This window comes from Falco cherrug, chromosome 8 (genome assembly GCF_023634085.1).
Source record: "Falco cherrug isolate bFalChe1 chromosome 8, bFalChe1.pri, whole genome shotgun sequence".
NCBI classification, from domain to species: domain Eukaryota; kingdom Metazoa; phylum Chordata; class Aves; order Falconiformes; family Falconidae; genus Falco; species Falco cherrug.
This window is the reverse complement of record NC_073704.1, coordinates 62,775,353-62,795,303: the sequence shown is the minus strand read 5'-3', so window position 1 is coordinate 62,795,303 and position 19,951 is coordinate 62,775,353. Positions and strand designations below refer to the sequence as shown.

The window sequence follows — 19,951 nt, the reverse complement described above, 5'->3', positions numbered from 1 at the left end:
GAAGATTAATAGACTGGTCCTTAAATAAGATGAAACAGATAACAGTCACCAAATAAAAACTGTTCATGGGGGCCTCAGTCATGATCACTGTAAAAAACAAACTTTACACAATTTCACATTAAAAACAAAAGGCCACATTACAGTTACTCCTGCACTCCCCGAACAGCCATTGCCTCAAATTGGAGCTATAAAACCACCAGGAATGCTGGATAGGGATCACTTTAGATAACACCACTTTTTCCACTAGCTTCATCCACAGTACGTTTTCCCCCATTTCAGCTTTACTGACCATGTCTGAAATGTGTCACCAGTCTATGCAGAGCTGCAGTATCAGGGACACAGAGATTTGTTTTTGGCGAAGCAGAAGCAGGTAACAGCACCACTGCAAGGCGTTACAGTGGACATAATTCACCTTTGATTGACTATGTCAAATTTAATGTCCATTGCAGTGCTCCAGTCCCACCTGCCTGTGAACATGCAGGATTACCATTATGGCCATGAGGCTCCCAGAAAAGGCTTCTTATTACTAATATGAATTAGGTCTCCACGACTTTTTTTTTTTTTTTTTTAATTTTACAGGCATTTCTTCTTTGGGGACTTTTTGTAGGACTTCCTTTGAACCCTTTCTAATTTTGACTCTTTTTCGTACACTTAAACTTTCCATGCTCTCTTGTTATTGGCATTTAATTTCCAATAAAAGCTCAACTATATCAGGGAGAGTTTCACTGCTGGCTCTTATGAGACCAAGATTTCCCTTCCATCAATTTCATAATGTGAACAAAGGTCTTTTAAAATGGAAAACGTTCTTAAAGACCATGCACATACTCTTACAAAATTCCTATTACCAAAGCTAGCAGCAGACTGTCTCATGTTTGCATCCTCACATAAATCAATGGAATTTCCATAATTTACCCCAAAGGTTGATGCAATCTGTTTATAAGGAGTTAAGCTGTCAATCACATTTAAGAGGATTCAGCCTGAAAAGCCAGGTAAAATTGATCCCTCCCCCCAAAAGACTCAGTGGAGGGAGCTGAAAAGGCAGCACGGGAATAGTAAGGAATCCCTTTGGCATTCAGAGTCCTGAAGCATTCAGTATATGAGAACTGTATCAGCTCTACTGAGAGCAAACACATACCTCCATTATATATAGCACTTACCTCTCTTTATAACATTTGACACTCCTAATATATTTACATTGGACAGCAAAATGATCATTATAGGCCAGACCTACATGTCAAAGACCCCAGACTCCTCCCCAGAGGGATTAATTGCATGCCTCCCAACAGCTCTGAATCCATCTCGCTGCCACGGAAGCAGCCTGTCAGCAGTGTTGCAAAGTTAAAATCGGCAAATATTAATTGCCAGCTGGGAAATCTGCCATTAGTTCACACTCAGATTTTTTTTCCAGCTGGAAAGATAGAGTGTGTTAAATGGAGCAGATTTCTTTGCAGTCTGCAAACCAGCCGACAGAGCGGGTTTGCCTGTTTTGCAGGCACTAAATGAGCAAAACATTCAACACCTTCTCAGAGATGTTTTGAAATGCTGTTCTCTAGAACAAATTACTTCTGGAAGTAACAAAGCACCAAACTAGCACATGGACAACAAATAAAGGGGAAACAAACCACCACCACCTGAGGCTGAATTCATAGCTACTCAAGATTACTGCAGCGATACGTTGCATGAGTTATTAGCCTACTTACAGTTTTTTTCCAAGTTTGTAATTTATTTACGTTCAAGCACAGCAAACTTTCTGTCGACATGGAGAAAATGATAATTTTCCATCATTAGAAAGAAACTTTTTGGAACTGGAGGAAAGATAAACAAGTTGAAAATGAAAGATGCCATTTAAGGCCATGAACTCGAGTGACCCTGGGGTGATACATGCTGGAAGAGGTCTCCCCATGGACACATCTAGTGCAGGGTCACACCAGGTCACTCAGGGCTGTTTCCAGCCACATCCTGAAAGCCCCCAGAGATGAAGGTGGCACCTGGGCAGCCTGCCCCACCACTCAGCTGTCCTCATGGGAAAACCATCTCCTTACATTCAGGCTGAACTTCTCATTTCAGCTTTTCCCTTTGTTTCTCATTCTCATCCCATGCAGAACCAGGCTCCACTCCCTATGCTACACACATGTAAATGCTACAGATTCATAGAACGGTTTGGGACAGAAGGGACCTTAAAGACCACCCAGTCCCACCCCCCTGACACAGGCAGGGACACCGGCCACCCGCCCAGGTTGCCCCCAGCCCCGTCCAGCCTGGCCTCGGGCACTGCCAGGGATGGGGCACCCACAGCTGCTCTGGGCAGCCCGTGCCAGCGCCTCGCCGCCCTCACAGGGAAGGATTTCTTCCTAACATCTCATCTAAACCTCCCCTCTTTCAGCTTACAGCCATCCTCCCCTGTCCCATCACTACATGCCCTTGTAAAAAGCCCCTCCCCAGCTTGCTTGTCAGCCCCTTTAGGCACTGGAAGCTGCTGTAAGGTCTCCCCGGAGCCTTCTCCTCTCCAGCTGAACCACCCCAACTCTCCCTGCCTGTCCCCATCGGAGAGGGACTCCAGCCCAAATGTCATGAGAGAAAAAACTATTCTCACTCTTCCAGTGTGCATACACACTTGCACGTGTATGTGTACACGCACGCACAACCCAGCACAGCAGCACCCACGCTTTGGAAGACAAAGTTCCTGGCATGAAACGCTGTGGCCAGCAGCAGTGAAAGGCTCGAACACAGCAGTGTGACCATGTGTGTAACAGAGGAGAAAGGCAGGTGGTTTTCCACAGGTATTTCTTTCCAAATTCTGTACAGAATCTGTACAAAAATATGGTTATTAAAGGCAAGAATTGACCTTGTATGAGACTGAAAATTACTGCGGTGTATTTGTTTAAAAGAAAAAATATTTTAAGCATTGAGACCAAGTTACTGAAAAAATTGCTACTGACATTTCAGGAGAGACAGGAGGAAGGAGGAAAATGGGACTGGAATACCAGACGTGAACGTGCTTTTATAGTGCCCCATGTCTCCACATAAAATTCTGTCAGATGTCATAAAACTAGAGCTTTAGTAGAAGTTGGACTGAATGGAGGAAAAAAAAAAAAAAGAGAGAGAGAGAGAGAGAGAATGAGAAAAGAATAAAGTAATTGGCACAGGTACAGTACATTTACATAATGGAAAGTTCAAGAATTTGGTCAACTAAGTTGGATTGAATTCATGCCAGAGCACAAACTAAATCTGACCAGTTGCAATACAAAGCCACTATACAGCCCAACAAGAAAAGCGGAGGTTTTTTTATTAAAAAATCCAATACGCCTGGATAAAGGGAGGATGTCACAACCAGAGAAAACAGGGAATGAGCCTGGGCAAGCGACACGGCTGCTCTCCTCCAACAGGGGCACTTTAGGATTGCTGATCTTGCAGAAAAGAGGAGGAAGGGACAGAAAGAAGGGGGAAATTACTCCTAAATTCTGAAAATGGAAAAGCACAGCTCTAAACAGAAATAATTTCTCTGATGTATGCACACTGCTAGAGAAATGCATTGCTCAAATGTTTCTGGAGAAAGGAAGGAGGTAAGGGAAGAAAACCTGTATCGAGTAGTGTATGTGCAGCTTTCCTTTCTCTCAAAATATTGAGAGAAAATGAGTGAAGAGACCAAGTGGGTATAAAAAAAATCAAAAGGAAAGAAAAATGAATAGAAGTTAAAAAAAGGGGACTATTGCTATGGGAAAGCAAAGAATAGTCCAAATCACTGCGCTAAAATGATATAGCTGCATTATCCAAGGCATTTATTCAAATAGGAACGTTTCCAGGCCAACTGCTCATTTTGGACATCTGTGGGACAATTGTCATTATGAGCACAGATATCTTTCTGGTTTTCATGGGTATTGGGAGCGCTTTTGGGGAAGACTAACTTCTTTCCTCTCCTCTTCAGCAAAGAGCAAAAGCATTTTATCTTTATGTATTTCATTACCCAGTCAAAATCACCAACACTCAAATCAAATGACTATGGAAGGTCACAAAACAGTGAAAATATATATATATAAAAAAAAAAAAACAAACAAAACCCACCAGCCACACAGTAGCAAAATCTTAAATAGATCATTTTCCTTAAGGGAAAACCAAACTATGTTTCATACCAGTGAAGACAACCAGATCAAGAAGATTCTGAACAGCTACGAGCAAGAGTGACATTTCTCCTGAGACCGCTGCATGTAGGACTTCTGCTTTACGGTATTTCCCTATGGGCTCCAAACTCTCAAGTGAAGTTTTCCACCTAATTACCATCTGCTTTGTCAACTGAGAAAAAGGGATGGCATTTGTATTTTTGTGCATGGCATCACTGGGAAACTATGCTGCACCAGCGGGTGCAGGACAAAGCCTGGGGAAATCTCTTTTGCTGGGACCATTCATTGCTTCACCCACATTTCCACACGCACCCACCTCAGATGTCACGTCCATTCACCAGCCCAAGCCTCCGGTGCGGTGGCCAACTCAGCCCAAAGTCTGCACACCAAGGACTGACACCCTCCGTGAAATCTTTCACGAACACAATGCTGATGCAACGGACCATGTTTGCCGACAGCAGAGCACCTATGTCTCTGCATGGCTCACCCTCACCCAGCAGGTTTCAGTGATTTTACACGTCTCTTTGAGAGCAATCTGGATTAATTTCATGTAATGTCATGGGGGAATCTGAACGTCCACATTTATTATTATTTTTTTTTAACTTCTTGGACTCTCAAGGTTTCAAGCAGCCATTTCATTCTAGGCTGGGCAAAGGAGAAATCAGTCACCTGCCCAGAGCCACACTCTCTTCTGCTCTTCCTAATGCTAGTAGAGAATGAAATGCTAGTGAGGTAGCACAAATTAAGCAATGCTTCTAGTCACACACAAGTATTTGCTATACGACAGTGTTTACAAAGCACTTTACATGTGATGAATATGTTAGGAGACCCAAAAAAATCATTTCCCAAAATACACTAAAGAAAACAAGATCTTCGCGGTTTACTTTGTTATCAGTTTACTGTGGATAGACCTAGCTCAGCTGAAGCGGAATCAAGACTATTTGATCTCTGTCATACTTTAAGGCCATCCAGTTTCTCACTGATAACTGGGTAAACTGGCAGAGCACACAGATGCAATCTGCAGTGTCCCTCAGCTCTACAGAGGGTCTTAAGTCTCAATTGAACACATCAACTAGGACAAAAAGCCAAGAAGCAGCCCACTCATCAGCCTAACTGTACTCAAATAATTAAACTATCTCCTTGATAGAAAACAAATAGAAAGTATGTACCTACTGACAGATGTGCACCTAATATCCAGCTGAAATAATATTTTGCACCTTTACGATTTTTCTCCAGTCATGAAGTCTTATGCTTTATGTTACATTTATAAGGGGGCTTGTAAACCTGTAGCTTAATTGCTTGCTACAATTTTCTATTTAAAAGAAAACACTATCGCCCTTGATTTACAAACAGGAGGCTAAAGTAAAGAAATAAAAAGGTACACAGAAGGTTACTCAGGAACCGCATGGCAGAAACAAGGGCTGAAGCCAAATATTCCTAAGGAGTCCCACTCTTAAGATAAGGGGTTTTCTCCAATGTTTTATCTCCGTGTACAGAGGTGTAAAGTACTTTTTTATTTATGCAGGAAGAGAAGTGAGTTGTTTCTTTCTTCTCTTCCACAAAGCTGTTATTCTGCTGAAAAGCAGATCTAAGCAGTGCTCCATGGCAAGAGTTTAAGGGTTACTCTAAACTGGGACACCAAAATACTACTTTCTGACATCATTTCATGGTGTGTTCAGGAAAGTATTCAAGCGTGACATTGTATCATTAGGTATAATACAGCCATTGCAGAGGCACTGATTACTGCAATGAGAACTCATTTTCTTTAACACTATATGCGATAAGGGATGCATAAAAACCTGGCCAGAAACATCATTGTAAAAAAGGTGGGCTACGTACAAGAATGAAAAACCTGAAAACACTTCGTGGGGAGTCAGGGGGAGAAATCCCCCTCCATCGAGTGGGGTCAGGGGGCTGCTGAGCACCTGTAGAACTGAAGATTTTCTCTTTCTTTGGGAGTTTTCTCATGCTGCAGTCCCAACTGCATCTTATTCAGGGATGGAAGCAGTTTCCAGCCAGATCTGCACCCTGATCTGACTCAATACCCAAAGGCAGAAACACCAGCACTAGGAGCAAGGCACAAATATCCTTTTTAGATGCTCCTTTTTACAGTGAGAAGCAAAAATCCCTCTTCACCTTGACCTGCTCAGGTGCTGTCCCTCCAAATATGCCTTCAGGCGACCCCTTCCCATGATTAACTTCATACATGGTCCATTGGTCCTAGACCTAATGACCTGCTTTGGTAAACCTAGGTGACAAATTAACCCAGCTCAGCTGGCATTCACCAAGTCTGCCTTCCAACCACCTCCTCTCTCCCATCTGCTGCCAGACTTCAAAATAAGTAAGATTTCGCAATGCTGTGCAAAGCAGTGCCCAGGTAGCTCTGGAAATTTTGGGCTGGTCTTGGTCTCCAGGCCTCCTCCAAGGCAGGAGGACAGTAATGTTCTTCTATCTGCAAAGGGTATCACGAGGATATATTAATAATACTCTTTGAATGGGCTCCTGTTTCTTAAATAGGCTCTTCTAGCATCATGTTAGTAAACGAGAACCTGTGATGGATAGCTCTGTATATAGCCAAGCTCCTCAGGGGCTCAAGTGTCCCATGAGCTGAAGATAAAGGAATTATTTTCATATTTGGTCACATAAATGGCACTGGATATATTTGCAACAACCCACTCAAATCCTTCTATAGTTATATGGAGTCATATCTGACAATAAGTTCTCAAGATAGAGTCTAGTGAGGCCTTTGTAAGATCTCTCATTAGAAGTAAAATAATTTACAACTTATTCCACTCCCTGGCATTTTATCACACACTCCTGCTACTGCATCCTTACTTGATTTGTGACAGGATGGTACATGGCACACAAAATATTAATGTAAAAGACACAGGACTCCATCCCTTTGGTGACGTGTTAGAAGGATGATAATGCAATTTGCTACTGAACCAGTAAAACAGATGAAGGTGTACACACCCCACTAGTGACCTGAACTGTCTTTAAAATTATTTAAAATTTGGTTCCAGCAGTCCACTCCCTGCTCCTCTTACTTCATCTAAACAGTTCCTTTTCTTTGCCCACGTCATTTGCCTAAGTAGGTTTTTGTTTCTCAGTTTTGCAACAAACTTTTTGTTAATACCATATACTTTTTCTTACAGTCTTTGTCTTGTTCAAAGCCTTTCCAAATGAATTTGATTGTTAAAAGTTATTACACTGGCGGTTGAAAGTACTGAGCAGCACAACTACAGTGCAGACAATACATACAGGGATGTTAATTATTTACCAGTTCCTGTTTTGATTACATTTTGGGTGGTGATGACATTCAGGGGTTTAATAGCTGCATAAAACATGGTTTTATGTTCTACAGTGTCCTAGAATAAACCATCCTTGAAAAATTTATCTCTTGGAAATAAAACATACCATTTGGCCATTTATCAGGATTACGGTAAGATGAGTGATGAAAGTTCTACAGAAGTATTTATTTTTAATGATGCCCTACCTTTGAAAAAACAGTCCTTGCTGTGGATAATGTAGATTTTCTTCCTCTGCAGACAAGAGGCTCGATGCAGTTGACAATGATTTTCATAAAATTTGCCATCAGATCCACACACAGGCACGTAGCTGGACTTGCAGTCTTCCACGCATTTGCACTCGGGCTGATTGGTGTCCTTGTTCACCACACACTTACTCCCCCGGCCACAGTACTTCTTCTCACACGATGCATGCAGGCCATCCTGCCCATAAAGCACTGGGAAGAGCAGAAAACGTCAGTGAGCAACATTTGCCTAACAGACTGTACTCATCTGGTGTAGCAGCACAATCATTACAGGAGGAGGAGCGACAAAGTTTGCAAGGTGAAAAGCACACTCCTTTGGACAGCAGCAGTTTGAAGAGTATCTTCACCTCGGTGCTCCCCAGCCTCTCCCTCATCACAACAGTAAGCACGTGCTAAAAACGCTTTACTGAAAAGTGATAGACATGGGCTGTTTGTTCTTTTAGCCCTTAGCAAAACTAGACCCTAAAATAAATCCAGTGGGAGCATTTCAGTGGCCAAATTTTGGCCGTGAAAGTAATTCTGAAAACCTACACTCTTTCAGCCACAAAACTCACAAGGAGCTTTCCTTTTGGGCAGCCAAGCACCCTAAATGACAGCACTTCGGCTTCTGCATCAGCATCTGTATTCAGAGACCACCCTCCGCTCCACGAGCCAGCAGAACATCCCCAAGGCCAAAATTCACACAGGTTTCAATGAAAGCTCAGACAGGCAATTGCTGAGAGCTTTTGAAAAAAATAACCCCCAAGAACGACCATCACTGAAGTCAGGGGAATATTACAGGATGCTTCTTGCTGTAAAAGCAACGACCAGTATCTGTCCCTACACTCTGAACAACAACATATAATGAAAAATAACTTTCTACTACTTTTCAGAACTCATTGGATATAGTATTGGGAACTATCTGCTTTTTTATACTATTAAAAGGCTAAGGGAGTTGCCCACGTATTATAACATTTTCTGCTTCTCAAGTTTCCTCACTTAAAGGCTTACAACAGAACATTTATATAATTCATACAGGACAGGGTACTTGCGAACAAGCCACTACTCAGAGCAATAATTACCATTATACTCAATGAAGAGAGTTTCAGGAAATTAGATTATTCTATGCTAATTGGAGTACACAAAGTTGAGAATTACAAAGGGATGCTGCAAAAGGCATAATTAAAGCAGGAATAAACATTTCATAGTGCACAACCCACTGCCAGCCTTGCGCAGCCTTCCAACAGCAGCAGCCACCGGCTGCACCCACGCCATGGCTCAGTCTGGACCAGCAGGACAGTTTTGAAGCAAATCCCTGTTGTCTACATTTACCACATGTAGGTTTGGCTCTTGGTGAGGTTTTGGTTTGCACAAGCTTTCAGAGGGAGCTCAAGTGGAAGCACTGTTCCAGATGTACTCCAGCATCCAACAGGACAAATCCTGCAGCAACTGTAGCTTCACGCCATCCCCCAAAATGCATCCAGGGCTCTTCCCGTCAAAGATTTTTCAAGTAGCAGAACAGTTCTGCCTAAGAGAGCACACCAGATCTCATCCAGAGACACACCCCCATCACATGCAATGGAGGATGTGAGGAGCATCAGCACTAGCTACTTCAATCTATCAATTCTTTTTTATCATGCTAAATTCCTCACTAACATTGATATAGCCCCTACCTGCCCAGTATTTTATGCCAATATGAAATGCCCCAGCGTTGAAGCTACGTTTCATCTACTAGTGATCAAGGGGTTAAAGCATGTGCATAAAGACAAGGAAAAGTTCCTACAAAACCCCATTTTTCTTGGTCCCTGTAAAGCCTTTGTTTTTATCAGGGTAAATCTGAAAGGGGAAAAAAAATCTGTTATTGGAGGATTAACTATTTGATTCAATAACTCATTAAAATTCTTCCAACTTGGCAAGCTAAGAAATATTGACTTTTCTTGACTCGTAATAAACTAGAAGGTCAAAGCATCTCTGAACAGTGCAAAAAGTACAGTCCCTGGAAGGAGTATCTGACTATTCTTTATTTACTTTACTAATTGTTCCAGAATTTCTGCAAAATGTCCTCAGGAATGCAAATTTTGTGATCTCCAAGAGACCTGACTGCCAAGGCCAACTGCATTTGCAGTGCCTGCTGTAGACCAGAGCAGCGTGAAGGATCAGGGCTTGAGGAAGCCCTGGTCAAGCACTATTCTCTTCCTCCTCCTCTCGGTGGCAGGACCTGCACCTGTACAAGCTCTTGGCTTATCCATCACAATGTGCCTCACAAGACATGTTTTGGGGAGTGCTGTTGATGCTAAAGATATTTTTAAAAAAGATCAAGATTCAGGAGCTGTTGTAGTCTATATAAATGTAATTCAGACACAACTACAGCAAAGCCCTTCCTGTGCTTTCTTGATCGCTAAAAATTGATCTCTCCGACCCAGCACCAGCCGAGTACTACACCATGCCTCTCGCTGAAGGTTATTTCTGCCTCCTTGTTCACACCGGGCTGCTCCGATCTAATGCATCGGGTCACATCTGGGCAGGCCACAGCTGCACCCTGCCCCACCAGCTACTGCAGGCAGCGAGCAAAAAAACTTCTGGAGCCTCAAGTAGTTTTGGTATTTTGATTTTTAATATAAACTCAACATTACTGAAGACAAAGACTATTTCTCTTGCAATGGAAATTTTAAGTCTTTTGATGATACATCAAGGATTTGGTCAAGCACCAGCTTATAAAAAAAAAAAAAAAGACAAAATACTTCAGCTTTTCTATATCCACCCTGGTTACTATGGAGAAACCACAGAAAGCCCGTCTACATTTATGTCTCAGTCATTTTGTTCACAGTTTGGTTTATTCCGCGTTCCAAGATGAAGAGCTCCTGTTTAATCACACTACAGTTAGGAAGTGGGGTAGGAAGGATACCCCCTACAAACAGCCAGAAAGGAAAGATTCACTTATTCGGGAATCCTGGTGTGCTTCTACTAGTCCCAATCCTCTGAAATTTGTGTGTCTGCAAGCAGAGTCTTAACATGGGGTGCCTTTGCCAGAATCTGATCATGTTGATAGCAGCTCTTTAATTCAATTACTATTTGCATAATCCTTTGAAGAACTAAAGCACCCCACAAGCACACTTAACTGTACAGATGGACCCTCCATCCAGGAAGGACTGTAACAGGATGCAAAACAGAACAGAGCCAACAAAAACGGAGAGGAAAGAAGGTTTTTAACTGCAAAAGCACTCTTATCTTTATCCAGGTTATTAATAAATTTAGAGCAGCACCACAGAAAGAGACTTTCCTCAACTGCATCAAGGCACCTGCTCCAGTTGATCCCTTGGGCAGGCACCCGAGCCGGGAAGGACACCAGCATGTAGCTCAGTGGCATCAAACACGTCTGCCACTGGGTTTTTTGGGTCACATTGTTAAAAGTGATTGAGCTCCCCACCCTTACAAGGATTGTTAAAAACAGAAATGGGAAAAGTAATCAAGTGCAACTACCAACTCACTGCTCACAGTATTTACAAGCCCGGCTGTACTGCATGGCAAAAGGCATAATTTATTTAATTTATTAGTCACAAAGAAAGTAATTTACTTAGGTTAAAAACTGATCATCTTGCAAAAACAAGCCACTTTTCAACACTAATTAAGCTTACCCAAGATGGCTGGTCTGAGATGTTATATTGTATTAAAGCCAGAAAGATGGGGAGAGGAAGCGCATTTGCATGCACCCACGAACACACTGTGACTTCTCAAATTGGTTTCTGTCTGCCCCTGAGAAATTTGGAATTCCAGTGAAAAACTGACAAAAACTTGGTGCAGGCAGTACAATAACCGAGCAGGAATTTCATAAGGCTGGTTATGAGGCTGCCTTCATCTCAAAGCAAGGATTTGATAAGAAAATGAAGATGTTTATTACCACATTGGAGAATACGCATTCTCTGGTTGCTTGTTAATTCATAAAGACAGAGACCTCATCTACCTTTTACGTGCCACTAAACATGTTACACATCAGACTAAGGCTCACAGACTTTCTTTTTTTTCCCCCCTCTTTTACTCCCAAATAAGACTCTATTCCTTACTTCAGCAAAACTTCCAAAGAGTCCAGCGGAAGGCTGGGTTCATGACAAGCCCTGACTTTAGTTCAGACCAACCAAACCCATCACACACACAGAGCAAAACCAACAACGGAACAGCTCTATCATATTGCTACTCATAAAAAGTTGCTTATATGCTGCAGGAATGTAAATTACTACATTTACACGTAAAAAGTCAGTTTGCCTTCAAGTAACAGTGAGCTCCTCCAGGCAGCTGGACATTGAGTTTTATTGCTGCAGGAAAAAGTTTAGATGTTTCATCAGGACTGGAGCCCAAACTGGAAACTTTAATTATGGGGCACTGGAGATTGGTATAACTGAAACTGGAAGCTTCTACACCACGTCATTCAAAGGCAATGCTGCACTTTGCAAGTGTTGTAACAAAATAAAAATAAAATCAGACCCTCTACAGCCTGACAAAAATATTCCGTCTCTAAGCTTTTTTACTTCCATTAGGTAAACTGGTGAGCAGTAAGTCACAAGCTACTCATCCAGCATCTTGACATCACTTCCCCCCCCAACACTTTTCCTTTCCCTCATTAAATAACCTTCTACAGCCTGAAATGTCACACCTGTAAGCACTATTTACTGCTGAAAAATATACATTGCCAGTACTGGAGATATATACATACAATGCATACACACGCAGGTTTGTGTCTTCAAGATCTTTACACACATCTATTTACATTCCCAGGTTATGTTTACACATGACTGGACGCTTCCCATACACTTGACTTGCCACAACTTTGCTTTTGCTGACTACAGGAAACCAGATGCTGCAGCACGGCGCCTTACACCTCCCTTCCCCAGCAAGCCTTTAAGGCACATCACGAACGACCCACAGCTGGAAGTAACAAAAGTTCAGATGCATGACTATTGAACCCAGCTTCTGTTCAGTTAGCAAATGCATGTGCTACATACATCATTACTACCACAATAAAATAAGAAAGGAAACATAAAGCAGGAATTTCATAATAATCTGCTCTAGGAGCTTCTCAGTTTTTCATTGCATGCCTGTTATGAAAATGGAGAGACAGAAAAGCTATAGTAAATCACCTGGAATAGGGGCATGGTAATAGTGCATTCATTATCTCTGTTACTAGCCTTTGGTGCTATAATTTATTATTTTTATAAAGCAAAAATGGTGATTTATCCTAGAGAATAATACAGAAAATGAGATGTTTCAAACATACATTTCTGCTACAAATGCAAACTACTTCCTTTCAAGATGTAGGAGGTTACTCCCTGTGTGTATGTGTGTGCACATCTCTGAGCAGGATAGAGAGGGACACAGCACCTGGGAAGAGGAGTTCAGTCACTTTCATTTAATTAGATACTCTAGACAAAACAAGAGACAGGATGCTGTAGAAAGCCTCCTCCAAACCAAAACAAACAAACTTTCCCAGATGGTTACATTGTTTCAAGAGGCCTCTTGCAGAGTTCAACAAACAAAACAAACACCAAAAAGAAACATTATTCTGGAAAGGAGTACTGCAAAAAATAGTTACATTGGTAACACCAGCACCAGGGGAACTGCTTAATCTCTGCAGTTTAGTATCAAATACAACCCTAGTGGAATTGCTCATAGCAACAGTGTGCAGTTATTCTGCAAATAAGGCCAAGGAAACACTCAACAGTATAGGGAAAAAAAAATGTATCCATTTTTATATCCAAACCCAGGGATTAATGTTACTTTCTGTATCTGTCAGGACTACTAAATCCATTAGAGGCCACACCAAGAAAAGGCATTCGAAAATTTCAAGTAACTACACTATCCCTAGTGTAATTAGCCTAATTTTTCTCCCATTTCAAATCCATTTAACCATTATGAAATCAAAAGCTTCATTAAATACTATTTCTGGGTAGTATTGTGGTTTGTGAGGGTACTAACATGAAAAAGGAAGCAACAGATGTACAAATCAAAAGACCTAAACTATGGGAAGCGTATACAGAGACTGCTGAGAAATATCAACCAATACATAAGGCCACATATATATCTAGATCCCGGCCATGAAACCCAACCATGCACAATTTGCATGATTGTTCTCTTCTTGGAAGAGCTACTGAAGAGGCGATTCATAAAACGGCTTGTTATTAAATGTTTATCTAAAGTCATCTATGATAGGTACTGCATATTGAAGGCAATATTACTACATTGCTCCAGTGCAGCAAGTACAAACACCTAGATGCGCTGGGCTGCCGTGCTGCACAGCTCCTGCTGGCACCGCACCTCGCCCTGCATTTACAAGCCGTTTAGCAGGTCCCCACAACCAGCCCACCCAAAAACGGCACAATGTTAGCAGAGGACCAGCATCTTGCCTGCATTGATCAGAAGGATTTAATTTAATGTTTCCTTGGGCACCTGTATTTACAGCATTGTGAGCAACCCACTGAAGCTGGGTAGCAGCGTGTGTATGCACGTGCATGTGTGCACACACATGTATTTTACTTGATCGTGTATTTAATTATCACAGTATCACACACAGTCTGAAGAATGTTGAAACTTTCCAGTATCAGATCTGGAGGGAACAGATCACATCAATACTTTGGTTGCTTTGGTAGAACTCTATCAGAATATACTCTTCTGAAGGAAGACAATGAAATTCCTGTAGGTCACTGCTCAAAATCTGTCTTGTTGCCTTTAATCTTGCTCATCAGTCTTCTGCCTGCCCCATGCCTCTACTCTTACTGTCTGGACCATCCTAACTCCTCTTCCTTGTTTCCAGGGGTCTTTCATCCTTTGACCAGCACAGCAAGCCCTAGCACTCTACAGGCTACTATAAAAGGCATGAGAAATCAATAGCGCGGTGTCATGCATCTTTCTGCTATTCCTTCAATGAAGTTCTTGTGGCAGAGACTACAAGGAGGTTAGAATCCAATAACAAAATAACTATAGATGACTTGCCACTTTTTCTGGCGATTTTTCTGATTAGATTACCAGTGGAGTTGCTGGAGGCAAGCTGAACAGTCTAGATCTTCCCAGCTGTCTGCATTATTAACCTTTAAATCTGTCTATACACATTGCGCTTTGCTCGCTCCCCTTTTCCTCCAGACACCCCATTCGAGGCTTCCCCCCCCAAATGCTCAGACCTCCTCCCCGGCTCCGCCACCCTCCAGAGCCACCACACACCACGAACCCAGAGATCTCCACACAGCACTACCCCCAAACCTCCTTGGCACAAGGCACCAGATTCTCACTTCCACCTATTTTTCAACATCTGATTCCAAAAAAAATTTTACCCTCACTTTGACTATTTCTACTTGGTGGAGGGTAAAATCCATAAACCAAGTGTACTGGGCTTGCTGCAGTGGCAGGGGGACATGCATGGCCATTGCTTATCATGCCTATGTAAAAGTGCAGGATATCTTGCAATATTAGCAATCGTTCAAGAAAAGACGCCAGGTCTCCATCTGAGGGGCATTCTATGGTCTCACAGAAATCTATATATATATATATTTTTTTTTTTTTTTTTTACTTATTGCTTTGCAGTAAGACCATTTATCAAAAAATAATTGCATTTGTTTATTATATGCCTATTTTCCCTTTACATATGCATAAACCAAATGTTATTTCAGCTTGAATAAGAAGATCTTTCCAGTTTCGTATTTATTTTCTCATTCAGTGCATCAGTTTATAAGGCTCATTGAGGAAAAAGAACAGAAACAGAAAAACAGCTCATCATTGTATTTGTCTAAAAAAAAATAACATTATACTGATTATTTATTTTTAGTTGGAAGAGGAATAGTTTATAAGGTTTTATAATTAATATCCATTCAGCTTCCTTATTACATTATTCTTGAATTTTGCTCTTAACAAAAAAAAAAAAAATCTGACTTGCACCAAATTGTACAAGTGCCACTGCACAAGGTTTCAATGTGATTGATTATGGAGACCTCAGTTAGCGCCATCACAGCGACGCCTGTGTCAGCACTTCCATTAGCGTTTCCTTTTAAGAGCTGCACATCGCACATTTGAACCTTACAAATGAAGTCACATTCTTGAAAAACGTTTTTAAAGCTGTGTTAAAGCCCAGTGTAAAAATGAAAAAGAGGTAGAAATACCAGACTTTCACCCGTTTCCCTTGCTGCTAGAACAGGACAGAGGCTGGCAATGGGTACAACCTAAAATATATGGTAATTAAATACCAGGTCTTTCAGTGACCTCCGTGTACCACCTGGTTATTAGCATTACTTGGAAACACTGGGACTTGGAGGAACAGGCTTCATTCTGCTCCACCAGCAGAAGCATTTAAATGTACAAAAAATAAGGGACAAATACTCAAAACATGAATCCATGGCAGAGCCACCTCACTGAGCCTCTACACCCACCACACCTCCTCCAGCAGCCAGAAACACAGTTCTCAAACCAGTCACTTTACCAAAGAAAACCTCTTACCCTCAAAAGGAAGCGAGTATGAGCCTGCAAATCCACCTTCAGGCACAAGTCTGTTTGGTCTGCTAAGACAATAAATCTATAGGGTCTTTCACTGTCCCTTCTCTTGCCCCTTTCTCCCAACTAGATTAATTTTCAAGGATAAAATTTTCCAGAGGGAAGCTATCAATAGCTGCATATGCGCAGCTTGCTACACTTCTGTCATTTACTACCGCACATAAAGACAGAAAGTTGTATGAAAATTAGGGACTGGATTCACTTTGCGACTCTAGTTCTGAGCGCTGATGTTTTTCTGTGAAAGTTGCCGTTTGCTGAAAATAAATGGAGAGAAAGGAAAGAGAAGTATTAAAGCTATTTAGTTGTAATAGGGTTTGTGTTAGTGCAGGTGTTCTGTATTTGGGAGTTTTTTACTTTAGGTGCAATGTAATGTATGTTTGACTCATGGCTACTTTACTTGATTGAAGAGGCAGCCCCAGCAGCAGGATTAGTGGCAATCCTGCATCACATCTAAATCAGCATAAACTTCCAGCTTGAAACTGTTGAAGTTGCACAGTGTCTTTTCGCATTTTTTCTTCCTAAGACATTTCATTTATGTTTTCCCGACTAGATGCCTTAGAGCCTCATAGATTACAAGTGTAGGAGCGTTACCATATAACGGAAGTGTGAGGCAGGAGCCAAACAGGTCCATTATGGGGAGAATTACAATCATGCAGCTACCGAATGAGGATGTATTACACCTGTGTTGGGACACAGAAGAAAGGGCATTTTTATAAATCAGTTTTCACCAAGTGGGTTGGAAGGGACCTTAAAGACCACCCAGTCCCACCCCCTGCCACGGGCAGGGACACCGGCCACCAGCCCAGGCTGCCCCCAGCCCCGTCCAGCCTGGCCTCGGGCACTGCCAGGGATGGGGCACCCACAGCTGCTCTGGGCAGCCCGTGCCAGCGCCTCGCCGCCCTCACGGGGAAGGATTTCTTCCTAATACCTAATCTGAATTTGCCCTCTTCCAGCTTAAAGCCATTCCCCCTTGTCCCGTCACTACATGCCCTTGTAAAAAGTCCCTCTTCAGCTTTCTTGTCAGCCCCTTTAGATACTCGTAGGCTGCTACAAGGTCTCCTTGAAGCCTTGTCTTCTCCAGGCTGAACCACCCCGACTCTCTCAGCCTGTCTCGATAGGATCTGTTTGCCTGTCCTGGTTGCAGCGCTCCCCAGGGCTGCCCTCGGTGGGAGCCAGGGGTGGCCCCATCACCCCAGCCCCTCTCACACTGCATCAGCCGCTCTCATGTGAGCTGCCGGCTCCTGGCAGGTCTCTGCGCTCCCCTGGGGTATCCCCAGCTCAGGAACCCCACCCCATATGCCACAATCCCCCGATCCGCTGTGGAATGCGCCTGCACCAGAGCTGATGCCTTGGTGAGTGACTGCCTGCACCAAACAGGGATGCACATGGGGCACATGGCTGTCAGCGTGGCTGCAACCGCATCCCACCTGGGGAAGGATGGCAAGGAGAGCAGGAGTCACAGGCAAAGAGCCAGTCCTTCACAGAGCCAGCAGCCAGCCCAGCTTATGCTAAATACTTCACGACTTGAAAACTCATGCAACTTTTTGAGCCCAAAGGGAAGCTTTCAAAATTGGCTGGTTGCTAGAAAGTGAGGCAAAAAAACCCCAAAAAACCCCACAAACAAACAACACCACACACAACCAAAAAACAGGACTGCCTTTAAATTAGGAAGTATGAGATGCGTCTTTAAAATATTATTTTTATATACATTATGCAGTGCTTCCCAAATAAGGTTCATAAAACCTCTATCAGGAACAAAGCAAGGTTGATGTAAAATGCTAGCTATTCAAAACAAAACCAACATCTTCCGGCAGGACAATCACAAAGGCCAATGTACACACTTCACTCAGACTGCAACTAACTCTTAAATGAACACGGTGCTGCCCAATGATCGTATCTGCTCAGCAGCTCAAAGGCTGAACACAGTCCTGTTAGCAGTGGGTTAAGAATGTTCTCAGATCGTTGCTCAAGTGAACACACGGAGTAAAAACTGCACTCAGAAGTGTGCACTGCCAGGCAGAGTGAGCCAGTTGTAACTGCGATGTCACCAGAACATAAAAAAAATAATGACCCCTCTCCCAAATTCCCTGACTATAGATGTGCTCCAGCAACTCCCTGTGCTCCAGTACAAGCGACTGCAGTGCCTTCAAACTTTAATTCAGTGCTGGTCAGCGTGAGTGAGCAGTAAATGCTCCAGGAGCGTGAAGCCAGCCTGAAACATTGCCACAGCACACCACCGATCAATAACCATTTGCATTCCCTTTTCTCATTCTCTGTTATCTTTAATGAAGTTCTTTTCCAAGACTAAGAAACAAGGAGAAACACTATTTTCTAGGCAATCGCATCCAGTTCTTTTGCAACTTATGCTAATTTTGCAGTTCTTCACTGGTTTAATTCTCTATTTGCTGTCTAACTCCAGGACACCACTGTACTCCGGCACTCCTGTATTTTGCAGACACACCATTTCATTCCACTGCCTGCTCCATCTGGAGCCAATGTTAATGCACAATGCAGAGAAACCTTCATCTCGTATAGGACAACACCTTGACATTTTGGTCTCTGTCAGCAAATGCACCCCAAACCTCAGAGCATGTAGTTACTACCAAGCTTTTCGAGGCTCTGTCCTCAGAGCACATCTACTTCTTACCCCCTTCCTGAGGATTTTATTTCACATCAATAAAGGAAATTACCCTGGCTGGGATTGAAGATTTATCTCTTTCTTAAGGCAGTTTGACTTACAATCCTGCTCCTAAATATCATATTTCAAGATCTCTTCCTATTCCCGAGGTGAATACCCCCAGCACACGTCCACTCTCCTCTGCCAGTCCTGACCTGCACCAAGCATTCGGAAGTATACGCATCAACATCTTAAGCTCCTAAATTAAAGAAAAGATTTTTTTTTTTTTTTTTTTTATCCCCACTTCTCCTTTATATGAGAAGCACAGGGAGGAGTAACTGTTGGAGGGTGACAGAAGAATTAATGCCACTTCTCCTGCATTACAAACCTTTTACTCCTTCTGAATTTGCTCTGTGCTGAAGGAAGCATTTTAATGTGCATTTACCTGATGGAAGAGTTATAGGCTATTGAAAGGATAACGCAGTAAAATGAAAAACCTACTAAAAAGCTGTTTTGAAAGTGAAAAGCCTTTAAACTTCACATACTGTTAAAACAGGCTCAGAGGGTATCAGCACAGAAATGGAGCATTATCTCTGAAACACTAACATTAGCTGCTTTTCTTTATTATTCTGAGGAGTAGGAATATCACCCGTTTCTCATGTTGAGACTCACAATGTAAAAAGAAAAATCTAGAAGAGGTGAAAATAGATGAAAATCAGTAACAAATTAAGGGTTTCTGCTGTGGGTTATTTTTGTTTCAAACATTTTTAACTTAATTTGAATTTTTCTTAATTCGCACAGCTTGGCATGTGGTTTGGGAAACTGTCCAGTGGGGCAGAAACCTGTACTGAGACCCCTGTACAGGGTAGAGTCCTGCAGCCACCCACAACACGCTTTATCCCCTTGCACAGCATCAGTGCTGGTCCACTGCCACGCAGAGAGTCCATCTAGGACGTATCTTGCTGCTAAACAAAGACAGCAGCCTGCACCGAGGGTGCGGGAGCACTCCTCATTCGTTCACGCCAGGAAAGTGCATGGAGAGCTGCATCTGAAAGGGCAGATAGAAAATAAGAGTACATATATATTCACTGCCTTCCCTTTGAAAGTGCTCTGCACAAGGAATAAAACCAAGCAATGACTGATAAAAATCAACAAAAC

General features: G+C 42.5%; 1 protein-coding gene across 2 annotated transcripts in view; it reads right to left on the bottom strand.

Annotated features, from left to right (window-relative positions):
* Window positions 1-19,951, bottom strand: part of FSTL4 (follistatin like 4) — a 236,515-nt gene that overhangs the window by 154,324 nt on the left and 62,240 nt on the right. For both annotated transcript variants that reach the window (XM_055719381.1, XM_055719382.1), the window contains exon 4: window positions 7,615-7,863. In XM_055719381.1, the coding sequence (XP_055575356.1) occupies window positions 7,615-7,863 (249 nt within the window). The remainder of the gene's footprint in view (window positions 1-7,614; window positions 7,864-19,951) is intronic.